Source organism: Grammomys surdaster, unplaced genomic scaffold, assembly GCF_004785775.1.
Source record: "Grammomys surdaster isolate TR1022 unplaced genomic scaffold, NIH_TR_1.0 100, whole genome shotgun sequence".
Classification (NCBI taxonomy): Eukaryota; Metazoa; Chordata; class Mammalia; order Rodentia; family Muridae; genus Grammomys; species Grammomys surdaster.
Window position 1 is genome coordinate 3,430,438 of NW_021604579.1, and position 20,371 is coordinate 3,450,808.

Sequence of the window (20,371 nt, forward strand, 5' to 3'; positions counted from 1 at the left end):
CCCAGCTTCTGGCTACTCCCTCAGGAGCCACCCTGCTTCAAGCTGTCAGCGTCTGTCTCCAGCCCTACTTACCTAGGCTGGATATGGGAGGACCTGGGACAGATTTGCTTGGTAAGGTGCCCCTCCCCACCATACCTGGTTCTCTCTACATCCTCGTTGAGGAATTATTTTATTGACCTTTGGGACTTATCACTGTAGACAGTATCTACTCATTTGACCTTTCCTGCTACCAGGAAGCTGTGACTTAAGGATCATAGATAGGCTAGGGAGGGTGTGTGTGTCTGGTGCTTGGGATGAAGCCATGTGGGGACATCCCTTCACAGAGTGGGTTCAGGTCCCTATACACTTGCCTGTTTTCAAGGACCCTTATGGTTTTCATATCACCAACAGTTCACAGAGTGCTTTTTCTACCCTTTATTACCTCAGAGTCTCTTGCAGTGTCTCTGCAGTAGGACAGACTATAATGATTATATCCACTTTCTGCAGGTCAAGGGGTCACACGTGGAGGGCCTGGGAGTTCTCCTGGGAGGTAACCTCAGTGTCTTCTAACCCTGGAGTCTGAGACGTAGTTGTATCTATCAGCGCTCTAGACATTTGCTCTCCAGACCTCAGGTCCCCCTGACGGTCTCTACAGTGCCCCCAGCATCTGTGAGCCATAGCACATCTGTACACATCTGCACATTGTGTGACCCCAGAGCAAGGGCTGGAGACATGCACTGCTTAGGTGTCAGCTCTGCGTGAAGGGCTCTTTTCCTGCTGCAGCAATGTGATCCGCTGGCACAGTCCCCTTCCGGCCACTTGAGCTTGAGACCCGAGGCAAGCTCGTGAAGAAAAGTTGCCTGCTGTGGCAGTGGCAGAATCAGGGCTGTCAAGTGGAGATGGCAGCTCTGGCTGAGGAGGAGGCCTCTGGTCCCTCTGATGAGATGCTTGTGGCTTCTCATTCTGCTTGCTGGTCCAGCTCTGACTGGAAGTACCCATCTACTATGCCGCTCTGCTCTGCCTTTGCCTGAATCTTCCAGAATGGTGCAGTCAGTGTGTGGTTACAGTTTCTAAGCTCATTGGCACAAGTCTCCTGGGAAGGCTGACACTTGGGCCCCTTCAGTCCCATATACCTGTCTATGCCATTGTCTAAGCCAGAATCTCAGACATTGGGTTAAATGGAGAAAGAAAAGGAACCACAGGCTTAGGGCTTCAGTGCCAGGCTGTGTACACTACAACCCCTGCCCTAGCTCTGACCCAGACCGTGGGAGGGTCAGTGGTTGTGAACTTTCTGGTCTTAGTATTGCTAACTTTAACTCAGAGGACCTTTAGTAATTGTCTATCTGGCTTATACCTATTGATGTTTACCGTCTTCGACATTTAAGACAGAAGACGTTTATTATTTACTAATTATTTTAAAATAATTTTAAAACTATGAAGTCTTAACGTAAATAACATTCTAAAATAAAAAAGATAGTTGTGTAATCTAAGACAAAAAATATTTAGTTAGGAAAACCTCGTTGCTAATGCGGAGCTTAAATGTGGTCGCATTTAGCCTGTAAATAGTGTTACAGGTTATGTACTCTTCAGGAAATGCCACTTATAGTCATAAAAGAAAGCATCAAAATAAGGCAGCTAGTTCTGTTTTTGAAACAAGGTTCTTACTGTATAGCCCTGGCTGGCATGATACTCTCTAGAGTCCAGCCTCTCCTAGAACTTGCTGCAGTCACCCAGTCTCAGCCTCTCAAGTGCTAAGATTACAGGCATACTCCACCACCCAGTCTTAGTATTATAGGAACTACTAATTGTAGGCTTTGTTTTAGTGGACTCTCTAAAAGGTTCTCAGTGATTCCCTCCTCCCCTTCCAAACACACGAGCACGAGCACACACGAACACACACACACACACACAGAATCTTTATGTTGGTCTATTCTCACTTTCCTGTGTGAACACGTCGCTCCCTCCACAGCCACTACCTTTGCCTTCTAGCATCCACGTCTGCAGGATGTCCATCAGGAAGGCTCGGAGTTAGACCAGTTAGATCCTATTGCCTCATGTAAAAGCCCCTTACTGTTTCCAGGCCTTCTTTCCCTCATTTGTGCATAGAGATGGGTATTTTTTTTCCAGGTGAGTGTTGCCAAGTTCAGTGAGACAGGAACTGATCCCTGGCCCCAAGCACTTCCAACTCATTCCTACTGAAGGATCCAGGGGGTAGATAGACATAGATCTGGGTCTGTCTATAGGTTCCTGGCTCCAGTGGTTAAAGTGGGATTCTTAGGACTCTATCCTAATAGCTCAGGTGGATTTTAAAGACTGTTAGCCATTGGGCTATGAGCTGAGTACCACGCCTCCCCTGTTGGATGCCAGGGCTGGTCTGTATCTTGGGATCCCTGATTCATGGTAACCTTTGTGAGCTCTCCCCTTAACCCTGCCTACTTAACTGCCCTGGTTTTGTTTTGGTAAATGCTCTCCTTGGACGCTTACCCTGTGGGATTTGGGTGGTCTTTCTCTCCATCAGCCCAGCCAGCAAGGGTCATAGGAGCCTGGTCCTGCCTCCCTGATTCCTGTCAACACCTCCTCCAGCTCCAGCTCTGTGCTTCTCAGAGCAGTGCCAGTGACCCAGGGGACTTGCTTCACCCACACTCAGCCCGGCCCAGCCTGGTGCTTGCTCACACAACACTTGAGTCACCTCCACAGAGGCCTCAAGTTCTCCACGTAGTTAAGGCCCTTTCTAGTGTTTTGTTTTATCTGATTTGGCTTTGTGTGGCTTTCCTTCCTCTTGTACTAATGTTTCTCTCTGATCTTATTTGCATTCAAATTACCTCGCCAGGTGGTTCACCAATCAGAGGTAAGAATGCTGTCCGTGCATTTCGCCACGCCACGTCACACCACGCCACACCACACCACTGCTGTCGCCGTTAGTCACCTCCACTCCATCCCGTCCAGTCCGTCACCTCCCCATACCCATCCTGCCCTCTCCAGTCTCTTCATCTCCAGCTCCAGCCCCCCCTCTTCCACCAGCCACCACACACCTCTACTCTCAGTCATTTCCTCCTGTGGACTCATCCATTACAAGTCTGCATTGTGGACACACCAGCTGAGACCACCCAGGATGGCAAGCCCTGCTACCCAGGCTTTCTAGGCCAGCTCCACAGAACGGACCCATTTTGTTCCCATAGTGAATCCTAGCCTGAACCTAAGGTTGGCATAGACGGAGACGCTTTCTCCAGGAGAAAGTGGTTGGGGAGCATGACCTAGTCTGACCCTTCCCCTTGGGAGTCCCATTTTTCTTAGATTACTACTTGACCTTTCCTTTAGTATTTTGGTTCCATGGTCACATGAGGATCATCCTTTGTATCTCTTCAGCAGCAAGGACGAGAGATGTGAGATTATTTTAGATGGTGGTTGGGAAATAAACAGACCCGTGTATAAATAGGTCAGCTGACCTGTCAGCTTGCAGCCCTTCTGAACTGCCTGCACTTAACAGGGCTCTGCAACCTATTGATGAGAAAGCATAGATTCTGGACTGGTAAAGGTCAGGGTTCAAGTCTGTCTCCTTTTAGAACTGGAGCCAGGACCACCTTCCATCAGGGCCATGTGACCTACAGGAGAATGAGGATAGGTATGCACAGTTTGTCACATACAGAATGGTAGTTTGTGTTTTTATCCCACCATTTTCTTCCTACATTCGTCAATATTTGTGGGCACATCTCAGCCCTCTGTTGAAGGCTAGAGAGCTCAGGAGAGAAGCTGGGTCTGGGGGGTAGCTGTTTGTCACCTGATAACAGGACTCAGTTTCCTTGCCCTCTCTGCCTCTCCCTGCACATCTGTCTCCTTAGCACACACCCGCCCTGCTTTCCCTGCTACTGGGTTGGGGTGTCAGTACTAGGTTTGGAGATGTCTGTGTGCAAATAGATTCAGGGTCTGTACCGGGTAATATCCTAGTTTGCTTTCTATTGCTATGGTAAACACCATGACCCAAGGCAACTTGGAGAGGAAGGGTTTCATTTGGTTAGTATGTCCTGACTACTGTCTGTCATTGAGGGAAGTTGGGGCAGCAACTCAAACAGAAGCACAGAGAGACAGTGGAAGAGAGCTACTTACTGACTTGTTCTCCTTGGCTTGCCCAGCTTGCTTTTTTATAAATCCAGGACTACCTGCCTAGGGGTGTTACCACCCACGGTGAGCCAGGCCCTCCTACATCAATTTGTCAATCAAAAAAATATCCCACAAACTTGTCTGCCAGCAAATCTAACAGGGGCTTTTTTCCATTTGAGAGTCCTTCTTCTCTCATGACTCTAGCTTGTGTTGACAAAAATAACAGGCACAGGTCTCCTGACCAGACTTAGGAGGCTCTTCTCCCAGGGTAGCGTCCATCAGCTGTAGTCCCAGGCACTATTTCCTGTCCTCAACTTGTGGCACCAGCTGCCTGTCTCTCCCCAAACCTCTATTGAGCTGACCATGAGCAAACCCCACCAGCCAGGGCCCTTATACTCACCTGTTTGGGTGAACGTCTGCTATAACGGTGTCCATTCAATCCCATGAATATGACCTATTGGCTGCCAGTCAGCACTGTTCTTGCAGTTGCTGGGCATTTGCCTTGTGGTCTGATGTCCATGGGGAGGCTGAGATCAAGGCTATGGACAGGACAGCCCTTTTTCTCTGTGTTGGTGTCATCCACCCACCCCTGCTGCCAGCCCTCGGCCTTCTGATGTTTGGAGCTCCTGCTACCATGGTGCTGATGGTAGAAGGGGAAAGAACAGGGTTTGAAGAAGCTGAAGCTTGGGCCCCCAGTGTCTCCTCGTGGGCCTGGGCTGTGAGGACACAGCTTGAAATTCCCTCTGAGGTTCCTGTCCAGTCCAGTTAGGTGGGACCTGGCAGGTTCTGTCTGTCCTGTGTGGGCGTGATTGTCAGTTGGGGTGGAGGAAGAAGCTCTTTAGAGCTGTTCCAGCTGTTCATGCAGAAGGTGGTTTTCTGTCAGACTGTGTCCTGTGGGGGTTATTAGCTGTCCGTTGGACTGTCCTGTGTGGGTGTAATTGTCTGTCAAATTGTTCCAGGGAGGGGCGTGGTGCTTTGCCCTGTGGGTTTCTCTGTCATAGATAGATAGCCCAGTTTGCTTTCATTAGCAGTTTCCAAGTGTTTATTGCTCGGGGGGGTGGGGGCGGGGGCGGGGCAGCATCGATGCAAGTGATCCTCCATCTTGGGTTCACTCACTCGACCTGACAGTACAGGTCCCAAATGCAAGTTTCATCCATCCTCTCAGAGGGTCTTTTCAGCCACCCCCACCCCCAGTCTTGGCTCCTGTCTGTCCGCCTGTGGCCAGAGCAGCCCCTCAGGGCGCTGGCCCAAGTGGGAGCTACAGTCTCCATTAGCCTTCTGAATTATGCAGAAGCCTTGGTGGGTCGAAGCACTTTAGCAGGGCCAAGCTGAAAGTGGCCGGAAAGGGTGGGGCTAGCAGGGTAGAGGTAGAATGGGAGGAGATGGTGGGAGTGTGGGGGCAAGGCCGCTGTGCACCAAGTCCCAAGGCAAGCCCCTTCCTTCCGAATAGGTGATAGTTTCTCAGGCTCTGGTCTGATGAGGACATTGCTTGTTCAGGAATTCCAGACCTGTGGGTCTGTAGGCTTTGGGGACCAGAACATTGATAAGCGTGATTATTGGTAAATAGCCTTAGGACTCAGAACAGTGGTGGGCACTCTATAGACAGCCCCTGGGTGGATCTTGCTTCTAAGTACACATTCTTGATTCTTGCTTAGAGGGACCTGGCTCATCAGAAAGTGCTTCCTGTAAGCCACACAGGCCATAGGCTGTGGCCACACTTGTTGTTGAGGCCTCCGAGTCCCAGGCCACACTCACCATGGACCATGACCGACGTCTTCTCTTGTGTCCCCCCACAGGTGCATTGCAGATTGAGAGCAGCGAGGAGTCTGACCAAGGCAAGTACGAGTGTGTGGCAACCAACTCTGCAGGCACACGCTACTCGGCCCCCGCCAACCTGTATGTGCGAGGTAAGAACTTGGCCACACCTGGCTCTGTCAACTTGGAGCCAAGCTTCACCTGCCAAGCATGCTGCCTGGAGGAGACCTTGGTGCAGATACTGGAGGGACTCCGCAAGTCTTTCCTTCCCATCTCTTTTGCAGCAGTACTAGCAGCCACCGCCTCCGTAGCTCCCAGTGGGCATTCTAGTAGCAGCCGCCACCACTTGCCTTCTTTCCCTTCAGGCCCTTGGGGAAGCAGACACTCCCTCCACCCTCTCACCCCTGGGAGCGTTTGTATCTCTTGTAGGTCTTTGCTGCCTGGTCCCAGAGCCCTATGGGAGTCTGGAGTCTTCTGAGCAGACATTGCTGTTTGTGTGTGTGTGTGTATGTGTGTGTGTGTGTGGTGGGGGTGTGTGGAGGTGGGGCACCGACACATACAATTACATGTGAATATGCATGTCTGACCTGACTTTCCTCCTGCTACCCCAGCAGGCTGGGCTCTAGGACTCTGGTTCTAAACTTTAGATCTGTCAGGGCTCAGGAATGAACCAGATGGGCCTTCCAGGAGGAGCCTGCTCTGTTCTATCACCAGCTCCACCCATCATGTTTTGGGTAAGGCTGAGGTAGCCGTGAGCCCCTATGGGTATATTGCCTTGGACAATCCTAGTTGGAGCGAAACGAACTGGGTGCTATTTACAGTTAGGTCCACAGCTGAAGGGTCTGGGACTGTTTTGGTGTGTCCAGCCTCTGTTACAGCCAGAGGGCCACCTGGGCCCTCTGTGACACCACGAGAGATAGTCTAGAAAGCATGGATCCCTCGTTGGGGATCGCCGAAGAGACCAAGCTTCCTGCAGTAGTGACTCCATCACTTAAAGCTTCCACCTGTCTTTCTGAGGATGCTCTGACATCTCTCCAGCTCATGGAGCCCAAGTGATAGCAGTGGCCTATCTTCCTCTCAAAGCAATTTAGTAGACTTGCTTACTCAAGATGGAGAGGTGCAAGCTGCCAGCTACTTACTGAGGGCCAGATGTACCCCAGGGCACAGGTTGGTTTTGGCGGGGTTGCAGGTTAGTTACCTGTTAGTTGACCAGATGGGGCTGTTTGTATTGAGCTAATTGTGTTCCTTCGTGGGAGTTGGGAAACCCCTATCACTGTCCTTGTTGTTGGGTGTCCTGTATACCAATCAGTGATATGACTCCCTGCCTGTCTTTAGGAACACCCTCAGGACGGGACCAGGAACCCAAAACCTTCCTGAAGGCAGAGAGTAGACCTCGAAAGAGCACACTTTTTTTTTTTTTTTGGTTTTTCGAGACAGGGTTTCTCTGTGTAGCCTTGGCTGTCCTGGAACTCACTCTGTAGACCAGGCTAGCCTAGAACTTAGAAATCCACCTGCCTCTGCCTCCTAAATGCTGGGATTAAAGGCCCGGCCAGGCTGGGTATCTTAACAAAGGCACAGGAGTCTGCAGCATTTCCTCCTGGAGATTAGCAGCTGAAAAGACTTCACAATGACCAGCCTCCTCCTCCCTCTTCAGCCAAGGCAGCCCCTGTCTGCACTTGGCTACACCAGAGAGAGGAGAATCCAGGCAGAGCCTTTTGTAAACCCCAAGTCAGCTGTTTCAGCATTGCTTTATGGCTGTTTCCTAGGGTAGAGCTGCCATAGGCGGTACCAAAGCAGGAAAAGACCACCCAGATTCAAAAAAGATGCTGCGGGCATCCTAGCTAGGCACCACACCTGTCCAGCTACTACTGTCATGCTGGCTGTGGCCAGTAGCAGGGCAGTGGTTTTCTCTGGAAATAGGTTAAGGTGACCACTATGGCATTGACCAGGAAATCGTAACTCCTTGGAATCTTCCTACCTTCAGAGTTGGACATGACCCTAGCTGGATCTGGCCTTATCTCATCTCTTGGGATAAGCTCCACTTGAGAGAGCTTTGGGAGGTTGGTATAGGAGCTCCTTTACCCTCAGCCCTTCCTGTCTAGAGCCTAACATAGCCAACCTGGCTTCTGCAGCTTACCCTCCAGGCCCTGCCTCATATCTAAAACCATCTAAATCTATGGGGGACCTTCAGGACCGTAAGGAAAGTCCTGCTAAGCCCCATCAGCCCCCAGGAGTGCTCCGGGACCGCCTGTGTAATGCTAACCTCTAGCTCTGTATTTGTAACTCTGTATGTGGGTGGATAGGCATGGAAGAACCCTGCTCCACCCCAGTGCTTATCTGCTGGACTCTTGTCTCCCAATATAGTGACTTCAAGATTCAATCCATAGTAGTTCCTGTTAGCACCCAGAGATGGAAGTCCCCAACTCTGTCAGGCCCTAAGCCTCCTGATTCAGGCTAGTGTGGATTATAGCTCAGGGGTTTCTTCTCCTTAGCACTGTTGATATATTTTAGACTGAATACATCTCTGTTGAGAGTCATTCTATGCATAGTAGGGTGTTTAGAAGCATCCCTAGCCATTCAGGTACCAATAGCAGCGCTTAATCTGACCAGTCTAAATAACCACAGCTCTCTCCAGACTCTGGCACTCAGAGTCAGTTTGTCCGTGTGGAGACCCTTTGCTTAGGATTACTGCCTCCTGAGGACTTCTGTCTCCATCCCAAACTCAGCCTCCCCACGTTCTTCCTCTGTTCCCCAAATTGTTGGGGCTCTCCCTGCCTCTCTGAGGCCTAGGGCTGCTACAACCAATGGGGCAGTGCATGGGCATGGAAAGCTCCCAGCGCTGCCAGGTACACAGGAGGCACATGACAGTCAGCTGTCTGGGTTTCTGTTGGGCCAGCGCTGGGGGACACACATTGTACATTTACATCTGACTTTATTCACAGTTGCCTACAGTTCCACCCACAGTCTAGCAGGCCCAGGCACGCTGGGTGGACCAGCCTCTTTCTTCATCACCATCTGACTCCCTCCCCGAGTGACTCATTTTCTCCTTCCATCCACGGCGTCTCTTCCCCTCCAGCTTTCAAGCATACAGCTGCCTGGGCCAAGACAGAACCCTGCCCTTGGCAAGGCCTGGCTTACCTGTACCGAGATCACCAGCCTCCCATTCTCTTCAGGGACCTGGCGTCTGAGTCTCCGCTGTGTGAATGAGGATGTTGCCTCCTAGCCTTTGTTCCCACAGGCATCCAGACGTGCTCCTCACACTGGTGTTACGCAGCATTGGGGCTTCCTCACAGTGGTGGGGCTATAGTGGCTTGTGTGCCTTGGTGGGTTTGTGAGCTGGGTGGGCCCTGACCCCAGAGCCTGGTAGGGTCTGTCTGAGCGGTGAGGGTGTGTGAGGCGTGGGGACTGGCCCGTGCCCCACTTCTACTCCTACCTGCTCTGCCCTCATCGTCCCTGGCACCTGCTGGTGGGCCCTACCCTGTCCACTGTATCCCTCCATGAGTCCTAAGTCCTCCGTGAGCGGCGTGGTCCGTGTGCACCTGTGTGCACGTGTGTGTGCGAGGGGCACAGGAGTCCTGTCTTGTCTCTGTGCTGTGTGGGCAGATGGAGGTTGGCCTGTTTTTACTCTCTCTGTGTTTCTCCTTGTCTTTTTTTATTCCCTCTCATCCTCATCGCACTCTGCCATCAACCCAAACTCTCATCTCTCAGATCAGCGAGAAGGTTGGTCGTTTTCACTTCTTATCCATCTACAGTTCGCCCACCAACTGTGCCCGTCAGTTGGGACCAGCGGGCTTAGTCGGCTCCCTCAGGCTCGCTCCAGCAGCGCCTGCCCGCCAGTTGGCCTCTTGTCAGTGTTTGGGCTGGCTGGCAGGCAGGACCAGGGATGGGTGGGCAAGCCTTCTGCCCTGCATGTTCCTGTTGCTTGAGTCCCTGATGCACTGTGTGTCTGCATGTCCCCTTAGACAGGCTCCGATGTTGGAGTGGCCACACATGCATGGTGCACGGCATAAAACTGTACCCCACAGAACTGCACCCAGCTTTGCACCCGGACCGGGCTATCGCTCTGTTCCAGGAATGGTTGTGGGGATCTCTGTCAGAGAAACTGTAAAGGCTGAAGTGTTTGACATGTAGGGGGTCAGGGAAGCTTCTGCAATCTCCCCACCCACCCTTATGTAGGCCACATTTCCCTAAGAGAAGGTGGAACTGCAGGAGACAATAGGAGGAGGCTAATTTAGAGTGAGTTGTCCCCTTGAGATCCTGCAGTACACGACATAGTCCTGCAGTGTCTGCCCTGTCCTTGAGGCCCCCAGAGCCTTACCAATGCTCCGTGAAGCATACTGGCTGTTCTGAGACTTAAGACCAGCCTTGTTCTGCCTCCCAAAGACCCTGATGGCCGTAGTCCAAGGCAAGGTGCATCATTTTGTACACTTAGTAGGTATCCCAACATTATATCTTTCTGTCTCCTACCAGATCCAAACCAAGGTCACCCTGCCTGCCCAGACCCCTCTACTTGAGCTTCCAAGCCAGCCTCTGCCTCTCGGAGGGTACAGTGTATGTGGCTTGCTGACCAGCTAACAGCCCTTCGTCTCATGCTGTGCAGTGGCACTGAGTGTTCAGATCCAGTTTGCTTATGCTTGGAGTGACTGAATTGTCACTGCAATTTGCTAGGCCCTTGAGTATCCATCCAGCTCAGCCTTAAGTTGGGCAGGGCTTCTTGAAACAACCTGTATCCCCTCCCAGAGAGCCATCCCCCTTGGAGCCAGGCCTCTACTTCCCAGTACTGGGCCAGCAAGGGTCTAGTGGTCCTTTACATATCATGTGGTATAAAGGGTTAATCACTGGGCTTTAGGGGTCCAGAAGCACATGACAGACCCAAGCTACCAGGTGGCCTCTGCATCATGCTCTGTGGTTTTGAGTTTACTCCAGGAGGACAAGGGAGCCAGTCAGGAGGAGGGCTGCAGCTTGGGCTCAGATATCAACATAAGCCTCCATCCATATGCACTCCTGAGCTCTGGGGCATTTCGGTTACACCATTTCGCTGACCAGGCGGATCTGCCAGGGCGTTCAGAAAATAGTCATCAGCAGACAGCCCAGTCCGCAGCCATTTCCCCACACCCCTTCACCTACCCTCTGCATCCTTTGTTCTTTCCCCACCCACCCTGTGGTCCCACCAAAAATAAACGCATACACAAATATTTAACGGGAAGGAGAAATGAGTTTCTAAATATTCCGGGGGGATTTGCCGGGCTGGTAATTTGTTTGGTACTGATAATTGCATCTTACATTTTTCTAGCTTTACTTAAAACTGTGTGCCGGGTGTGCCAGCATTTAATTACTGCTCTGCGGCAGCCACAAGGTTATTTATTAAAGAGTTATTTTATCTTGATACAGTGGATCCTGCCCCTTATCCCCTCCTTAATGTTGTGTTATTTTCATCAGAGAAATTTCCGCAAGTGAATGCAGATTGCGGGGCTACCTCCCCCTGCGATTAGGCTGTCACTCCACTGAATGCTGATACCTCCAGGCGCCGCACCACCCTATTATAGGGGGTTGTCAGCGCAAATAATTAGACTTAAAAGTTACAGCTGAAATATAATCCAGAAATGGCAGGGCCCTGTTTTGGAAATTGTCTATAAAATGTCAGCACTAAGGCTGCACGGGGAACGGTAATAGACCAGCATTGTCGGAGCCTGAGATTAGACCCTAAGTGCATTTTCCCCAGCTCCAGTTTTTCCTTCCCTGCTGTTGCTTCTGTCAATAGACCGAATCCAGGGTGAGTCCTGTTCCCTTTGGAGGCTCTGTGCTTGTGGCAGCTGGGGGAGGATGGTGGAGATGCTGTGTTGGAGCATCAACCACTTCTAGCTGTTGGCACGGGTAGGCTGGGCTAGGGCACAGGGCCTCTAGTACTTGGGACACTGTTGCCTCTTTCCCCCACACCACTTCCTGTAGATGTGATGGCCTGCCTACAGCTCTAGCAGATCGCCTTCCAGGAGTCTTTGCATGTGGCTGGACCCTAGTGCCTATGTAGGAATGTAGTTATCAGTGGAACACCTGGGGCCTCTGGCTGAGTTCCTTTCCTAGTGCTGGGGTGACCCTGACCTCACACCTGTCTGTAGCCCCTAGAGTTCTCCTTATGGCTTGTAACTTGGAGGGAAGATAGAAGCCATTCTTAGTGTCAGTTTCCACAGGGGCCCAGTTTCCTGACAGTGGCTAAAGGTGGAAAGAAGTGGCCCAGGGCATTGGCCTGGCTCTGAGGCTGATCCCTGAGGTCTCTGCTGGCTCAGAAAACATGATCCACCGTGGACTATCCAGTGTAAAAATTTGGACTTGTTTAGGTATGGGCCCCAGGTTTTTCTGCCAAAGACCTGCTTCCTGCTTCATAACCCCCTGAGTCTTGACACCCAGTGGCCCTTCTTCTGTTAGGGTTCCACCATTAACTAGAGCCAGATGTCTGGCCTTGACCTTTCCCCTGGTATCACTGTCAGAAGTTCCGTCGGTACTCATCTGGAGCCCCATCTTATGCCAGTGCTGAAGCCCCATGGCCTTCATGGCTTTCGAAGATAGCTTTAACCACACAGACCTAATCTTACTGAGTATATAAAGGCAGATATGTCACTTCCTGTGTCAGCATTGACTCTGGCCCTCATCTGCAGTTGAGACATGGTGGCATAGGAACTCTCTGTACAGAGCACAGAGCGGCTTTCCACTAGGTGTGATGTGCACGGCTTTAATCCCAGCACTCAGAAGGCAAAGGCAGTGGACATTTATGAGTTCAAGGCCAGCCAGGTGTTATACTAAGCTTCAGGATAACCAGGGATATATAGACCCTGTCCCAAAAAGAAAGAAAGAGTGAGAGAGCGAGAGAGGGGGCTGCCTCTGTACCTGACTACATGCCCTTCATTGAAAAGGAGATGGCAGAGAGGCCTGTCCAGTTCCAGCAACTCTTGTGTTCTCAACTCCTCCATTCCTTGCTATGCCTGGTTTACATGCAGCCCTGGGTACCTATTCTTCACCTTGTAGTGCCCAGCTATTGGATCTGCTCTGAAGCTCAGGAGTGTCCATTGCCCTGGCCTGGCAAAGCCTGCTTGTACTTTGTGCTGGTTGAGAGTTCTTGAAGGAGAGTCTGTTTCCATGGAGCACTTGGTAGCCATGACCCTGGGACACACCTGCCCCTTGTCTTGAGAACTGCCATGTCTATGATACCGTGTCATCAGCCATGTGGACTCCTGATATTAACGTACATGATAAAGAGGCTAGGCAGTGGTGGCACACACTTAATCCCAGCACTCAGGAGGCAGAGCTGAAGGCCAGCCTGCTCTACAGAGTAGGTTCCAGGACAGCCAAGGCTGCACAGAGAAACCCTGTCTCGAAAAACAACAGCAGCACAAAAGGATCAATAAGGGGGGTGGAGAGGTGTCTTAAGGGTTAAGAGCATTTGCTCTTGAAGATGTCCATGTTTAGTCCCCAGCCCCTACAAAGTGGCTTACAACCATCTGTAACTCCAGTTAGTCTCCAACATCCTCTTCTGGCCTCCATGGGTCCCAGCATATATGTGGTGCACATATGATTGTGCAGACCTACACACACACACACACACACACACACACACACGCGCATGCACGCGCGTGCGCACACACACACACACACACACACACACGAGTTAAAAAAAAAATAGGACTGGAGATTTGGCTCAATGGTTAAGAGCACTTGTTCTTGCAAAGAGCCAAGGCTCCATTCCCAGTCCCAACATGGAAGCTCACCACCTCCTTGGGCATCAGGCATGCATGTAGTGCAAAACACTCATATGCCTAGAATAATAATAAAATAAATTTAAATAAATGAATAATAAAATAAGATTTTGCTGGGCAGTGGTGGCACAGGCCTTTAATCCCTGTATCGGGAGGAAGAGGCAGGCGGACCTCTGAGTTTGAGACCAGCCTGGTCTATTAAGTGAGTTCCAGGACAGCCAGGGCTGTACTTATCTACAAAAACAAAAAGCTAGATAAGTAAGTTTTTAAAAAGAGACTCAGGATAGAAAACCCACGTATGCTAGAATAAGCAAAACTAGGGAGTGTAGAAGTAGACTGGGTGTTGGGCAGGCTGGAGCCAGGTCTTCAGTGTAGTCAGGCCACCACTCGTCACCGCCTCACACAGTTACTCCACTGCTCTCACCTGTGTACTGGAGCAGGTCCTCCTAGACCTGAGGAAGGAAAACCTAAGCTTGGCTGCCCCTGTAAAGTGTGTTGCTGTTCTCATCGGTTGTGCAAACATCCAAAGGTTCTTTCTGGTCCAAAGGTTGTTACTTCTAGCCAGATCTAGATTACATACTGCCAAGTGCCGAGGATGGAGAGATGGCTCCCGAGAGAAAATGAAGATGGAATTGGAAATGTTGCTCAGTAGTAGAGTACAACACCTAGCATGTATGAGTCTCTGAGTTCAGTTCCTAGCGCTCTAAGAGAGAGAAGAAGAGAGGCGGGGGCGGTGGGGGGGGGAGAAAGGAAAGAATAAAAGTGCTGCTGCTTCAGGCCAAAGGTGGAAGTCTGGATGTGTACAGTACACTCCTAGTAAATGTCTGCCATGACTGTGGGGAACAGATTAGGGCTGCCATTCTCTGTGACTCACTTGGGGCTGCCAGTGCTGTGATTCCACTTGTAGGATTTCGTGAAACTGGCATAGAAGGTGTGGAAGCAAGTTCTGCCCAAGGTCCTATAGGGTGGTCATGGAGTATCAGGAGCCACACAGAAACTTGTCAGTCAGGGGAACGCCAGCTGTCTGTGGAGAGCTTGGGAGTTGGTTAGGGTGAGAGGTGGAGGGACCGAAGGAGTGATATTATTTAGGTGTTGCTAGTGGCATTTACCGATGTGTTTGGAGGGAAATGGATTTTGAAAGATGTCTTAGGCAGACCCTTAGTACAACCTCAGTGACTTTTACTGAATGTCTGAGGTGAGGCTGAACCTGATGATCTTTCGGGGGATTCCACCTGCTTCTGTGACTTGGAGGCTATGATGCAACATGCTTCTTCTGTGGTACCATGGGTCCTCTGCATGTCTGGGCTCCCCAGTGAGAGTCCTTAGAGACCTGTGCTCTGATAGTGGCCAGCAGGTCACTTAGGCTTGCTGCCCGTCCTCTCTGGCCCTTGGTGTAGGGTGACCATCTAGGATACATACGAGTCTCTGCCAGCAGCTGCATGACCTGTCTGCATGCCGAGCATGCCTGAATGTAGCTAGGTCTTGTCCACCTTACCCCTCTGCATGCTCTGAATGTCTGTGCCAAGCTTGCCACTTCAGGGTTGGTTCCAGGCTTTGCCCTGGACTGAGAAGCCCAGGACAGCTTCTGGCCAGGGGAGTCCAAGGCTAGGGGGTCGTGGCTAGGCACAGCCACCCTCCTTAAGATCCTTACTCACTGGTGCAGAAAGCCGTCTGCTCGGCACCCTCATCATGTACTGCCATCATCATGCCCATTCTGCCCGCGGACCACGTCCCTGGCCCGCCCAACCCCTTGTCCCCGGACTAGCCCTCCTAAGAGGCCATCCACATTTTGGGTCCCAGGCTGACCTGTACAGCCAAGGCCCAGCAGGTAGTTGTGCCATTTTCTCTTCTCTCCTGGGGCCATGGCCTGGAGGTGGAGACATTGACTCCAGAGAAGGTGGCCATGTTAATCCCAGACTGATCCTTTGCCCGCCCCAGCCATGCTCTGAGGACCTGGATTTCTTTCATTGGTGCCCCCATCTGGTCCCTCTGGAGACACAGGAGGAGGGGAGTCAGGAGTAAGTAAAGGTGGTCATTGGAGGACCACCTGGACTGTGGCCCTTACCAGGCCTGGCTCTTGGACTAAGTCCTGTGTGTCCTTGGCTGAGTGTCCCATGCCATAAGATGGGACCACAGTTATGCAAGTTCTCATTAAGAGGTGTTCCAGATGGTCCCTGAGTGCAGGGATGACTTCTGTTCCAAAAGTGAGGTGGAAAATGGTGAGCTGGGCCCCAGGGACGCCACTCCTCCTGTCTCTGAGCATGGGCTTGGCTCTGACAAGAGAGGCTTCCTTGATGAGGGGCCCCTGCCCTTCTGTCCACCCTTGTATCCTGCCCAGCCCGTGAGTGCCTCTCTCCCTCCTCCCACAGTGCGCCGCGTGGCTCCTCGTTTCTCCATCCCTCCCAGCAGCCAAGAGGTGATGCCGGGTGGCAGCGTGAATCTCACGTGTGTGGCAGTGGGTGCACCCATGCCGTATGTGAAGTGGATGATGGGCGCCGAGGAGCTTACCAAAGAGGACGAGATGCCAGTTGGCCGCAATGTTCTGGAGCTCAGCAATGTCATGCGATCTGCCAACTATACCTGTGTGGCCATCTCTTCATTAGGCATGATCGAGGCCACAGCCCAGGTCACAGTAAAAGGTGAGTGTCCCAGGGCCTCAGCCAGCTGATGTTCTCCTCTGTCTTGAGGGATTTAGATCCTCAGGCCTGTAGCAAACAAGTAGGAGCTGGCCTTAAACTCATAGAGATCCTCCTGTCTCTGCTCCCCAAGGACTGGCAACATAGTTGGTAGAGTATTTACCATATTGGAAGCCCTGGACTCAATTCTCCAGTAGTGCCAAAAGGAAATCAGGGTATTTCCTCACCCCTCCTGGTTCTCCTCACACACACTAGAGAAGCACCTACATACCTAGCCTTACACTGTTTTCTTTTACGAAAGCAAAAGGTAGCTTTCAGGGGCTCCCATTGCTCTGGGATTCACCCGGGAACATCCGCTGCTCTCCTGCTCTCAGTTCCTGCCAGCTACACAAAAACACTGTTCTAGTCCCATGCCTGCACCTCCTCTCACAGTCAGTGGCTCAGCATCTCCTTTCAGGCCTCAGCACTGTGAGACTTTTCCTGTCCCCCTGACTCCCCCCACCCCCACCTGTCCAAGGAGAGGCCATGTTTTTCCTCCTCTCATTCACAGTTACCATCAACTCATTTGCTGGTTAGTTCTCCAGAATATAAATTCCAAAAAGCAGAAATGTGACCACGAGCCATTGTGGCACCGGACAGGGTTCCTAGGACTTAGTGGCCATTCTTCATGGAGCGACATGGGCCTGGAATTTTGCCACTTTCATTTTGAGCCAAGTCATGGGTCCTGGTGGAGGGGCTAGCAAGTTCATGACTCTTTCTGAACTCTAAAGGCCAATTCCTTGGGAGATAGTGCATTGTGTGTGTGTGTGTGTGTGTGTGTGTGTGTGTGTGTGTTACACTTGGTACAAGTGAGTATAGATGAGCAACAGGTAGGTCTCTGCCTAGTCTAGGCAAGTGAACTATGTGGGACTTGATAGGACCAAGTCTGTTAGTGAATCACATGTGCTAATGTGACGATCCAGTGTGTGTGTGTGTGTTACACTTGGTACAAGTGAGTGTAAATGAGTAACAGGTAGGTCTCTGCCTAGTTGAGGCATGTGAACTGTGTAGGACTTTGAGCCACCATCCGACCTGGCTTCACTATCTCAGTAGCTGCCCCAAGAAGCCACCTCAGCTTTTCAAGCCTTTTTTGAAGGAGGGTTGTGGGCATCAACCACACTCTGGTGGCCGTACCCCGTGTTTGGTTGATGCCTTGGATTTGTCTTCAGAGTCATGGCATCTAACAATTCTTTCTCCTCAGCTCTGCCAAAGCCTCCAATTGATCTTGTGGTGACGGAGACAACCGCCACCAGTGTTACCCTGACATGGGACTCTGGAAATACTGAGCCTGTGTCCTTCTACGGCATCCAGTACCGTGCAGCTGGCACAGACGGCCCCTTCCAGGAAGTGGATGGTGTGGCCAGCACCCGATACAGCATCGGTGGCCTCAGCCCGTTTTCAGAATATGCTTTCCGTGTGTTGGCTGTTAACAGCATTGGGCGAGGACCACCCAGTGAGGCAGTGCGAGCACGCACGGGTGAACAGGCACCCTCCAGCCCTCCACGCCGTGTGCAGGCCCGAATGCTGAGTGCCAGCACCATGCTGGTACAGTGGGAACCGCCTGAGGAGCCCAATGGCCTGGTCCGGGGATATCGAGTCTACTATACCCCAGATTCTCGTCGCCCTTTGAGTGCCTGGCACAAGCATAACACTGACGCAGGACTCCTTACCACCGTGGGCAGCCTGCTGCCTGGCATCACCTACAGCCTCCGCGTCCTTGCCTTCACTGCCGTGGGTGACGGCCCACCCAGCCCCACCATCCAAGTCAAGACGCAGCAGGGAGGTAGGTAGGGGGTTCGTTTTAGTTGGACAGCTGACAACAGAGGCTTGGGCAGGGTTCCCTCCTATTTGCTCAGGCTGTGACACTTGGAGCTTGGAGAGGGCAAGGATGCCATACTCCACAGATACTTGGTCACTGGGGATACAGGCCAAGCTAGTGAGAGCTTGGGACCCCCTCACTGGGCCCTTGGAGGTGTCATGAGGCTGACAATATTCTGGGGTGGACATTGCAGTGCCTGCACAGCCTGCAGACTTCCAGGCCAAAGCCGAGTCGGACACCAGGATCCAGCTCTCATGGCTGCTGCCCCCACAGGAGCGGATTGTCAAGTATGAACTGGTGTACTGGGCAGCGGAGGAGGAAGGCCAGCAGGTGAGCCACGAGAATGGGAAGGGTGGAAGGAGGATATCCCCCGGTTCCTGGTGTCCTGTGGTAGGCACACCAAGGCAGGCTACAGACCTTAGGTTTTCCTACAGCTTTGCATCTCTCACAGCCTATGTGGTTGTGTCGTCTGCACGACCCCTGTGCCAGAGGCAAGAGCTTCTAAAGTCTACCTTTGTTCTCTTGGGTTCTCGGCATATGTGATACTGTCCTAGCCTTGAAGCTTCACCTGGGGTCATAGATTCCTGGTGGCCTTTGTGATCTTTGAGGTAGTTGTGGCATGAGTCAGGCCATGCATTTCTTGTGAGGCTGTGTGACTGTGTGGGGTGGGGCTTGGGTCCTCTGCCAGCTACTTGCAGCCCACGTGGGGAATAACCTCTGCGTGGCCTTTGAGATCTGAGCAGTCAGTAAGTGCTCTCTGCTCTTCCAGCACAAGGTGACCTTCGACCCCACTTCCTCCTACACTCTGGAGGACCTGAAGCCTGACACACTGTACCACTTCCAGCTGGCTGCCCGCTCAGATTTGGGGGTGGGCGTCTTCACTCCCACCGTAGAGGCCCGCACAGCACAGTCCAGTAAGTGTCTTCTCAGGCCACCCTTGTCACATCTGGTACACTGCACACAGGCATATACCATTCCCTTTTAAGCAGGTGGGTGGTCAGGTCTGCTGAGTCCAGTATTGGACTCCAGTCTGGGTTTTTGAGTCTGGACCCCAAGAAAGGGACAGGTAAGTGTCCTGTTAGCCTATGTCCAGGCAGTGGTTGCCTTCTTTGCTCCCTGCCCAGCCTTCTGACCCTCTCTTATCCATGTGACTCTTATGTCCTGCGCAGGTAAGTTTTGTGTAACTGTGACTCACCTCTATCCTCTGTCCTTCTCCTTCCATACCCAGATCATAGTTTGAGACTGCCTGTCTTCCTCCCCATGGTCCCACATCTCATCACCCACGTCCCCTCCTCATACCCCACCACAGTTCTTTGGGAGCTGTGTCTTATCTCTCCGAGGCCTCTGCACTTGGAGACAGATCCATGAGAATGTGACTGTGTGGCAGTGTGTGTGTGTGTGTGTCCCCACATCTGCCTGTGGGAGCACATGGCTTATGTGACAATATGACTGTTTGTAGAACCACCTGGAGTTTGTGTAAATACCCAGCCAATAGCACCTGAGTGTGTCAGTGTTTGTGGGTATGACTGTCTGTCACACCCAGATTGTGATTGGCACAAGAATGTGGCTTGATGTGATACTAGATGGCTTGTCTATGGTCAGTATGCCAGTATCTTCAAGGTGCCTACTTGATAAGATGCCCATGGGTGTGACCAGCTGGGTGTCACTGCAAAACAGAAACCATAGCCAACAGTGTCAATTAAGTCTGTACGAGGTAGGACTGTGTGCAGAGATTGCCTGACTTTGTAGTCATAAGTTCATTCTAGAAGCCTCTGCTATGCTCTATGTCTGGTAGTGTGGTCAGAAGGCAAAGCCTGTATCCATAGGGCTCCTGCAGTGGACTGAGACACACAGTGGTGCCTGTAATTACCCAAATGAGCTCTTAATTACATTTGTGCAGAGTGAGCTGGGAGGGTGGAGGGATGGCAGTACAGGAGCCACTGTTGGTGCAAGGTCAGAGGCAAACACTGTTGGTACAAGGTCAAAGAGAGTTCAGTGTCAGAGATATGACACTTCATCTCAACTGAAGCAAGCGTGGAAGCTAATTAGGTAAAAGGAACAGGGAATATGGTGGCCCTGGGCAGGGACTCTGCAGACTGTTGTTCTCAGAGCAGCCACCCAAGCTGTACCAGTCGGGGTGGCTCTGAAAATGACCAGGTGACCCAAGATGCAGAGACCACTTAGAAGCTTCTTCTGTGGACTAGGTGAAGTTCGCTGGCTTGGCTGAACTGGTAATAAGGGATGGGGTTACCTAGGAGACTTCCTGGCCAGGGCTTGGTGACAGATTGAGGATTGGG

The 20,371-nt window shown here is 51.7% G+C and overlaps 1 protein-coding gene across 2 annotated transcripts in view; it reads left to right on the forward strand.

Moving 5' to 3' along the window:
- Positions 1 to 20,371, forward strand: part of Ptprf (protein tyrosine phosphatase receptor type F) — an 80,744-nt gene that overhangs the window by 34,959 nt on the left and 25,414 nt on the right. For both annotated transcript variants that reach the window (XM_028786269.1, XM_028786263.1), the window contains exons 7-11: positions 5,874 to 5,984; positions 15,950 to 16,219; positions 17,457 to 18,038; positions 18,268 to 18,404; positions 18,844 to 18,988. In XM_028786269.1, coding sequence (XP_028642102.1) covers positions 5,874 to 5,984; positions 15,950 to 16,219; positions 17,457 to 18,038; positions 18,268 to 18,404; positions 18,844 to 18,988 — 1,245 coding nt within the window. The remainder of the gene's footprint in view (positions 1 to 5,873; positions 5,985 to 15,949; positions 16,220 to 17,456; positions 18,039 to 18,267; positions 18,405 to 18,843; positions 18,989 to 20,371) is intronic.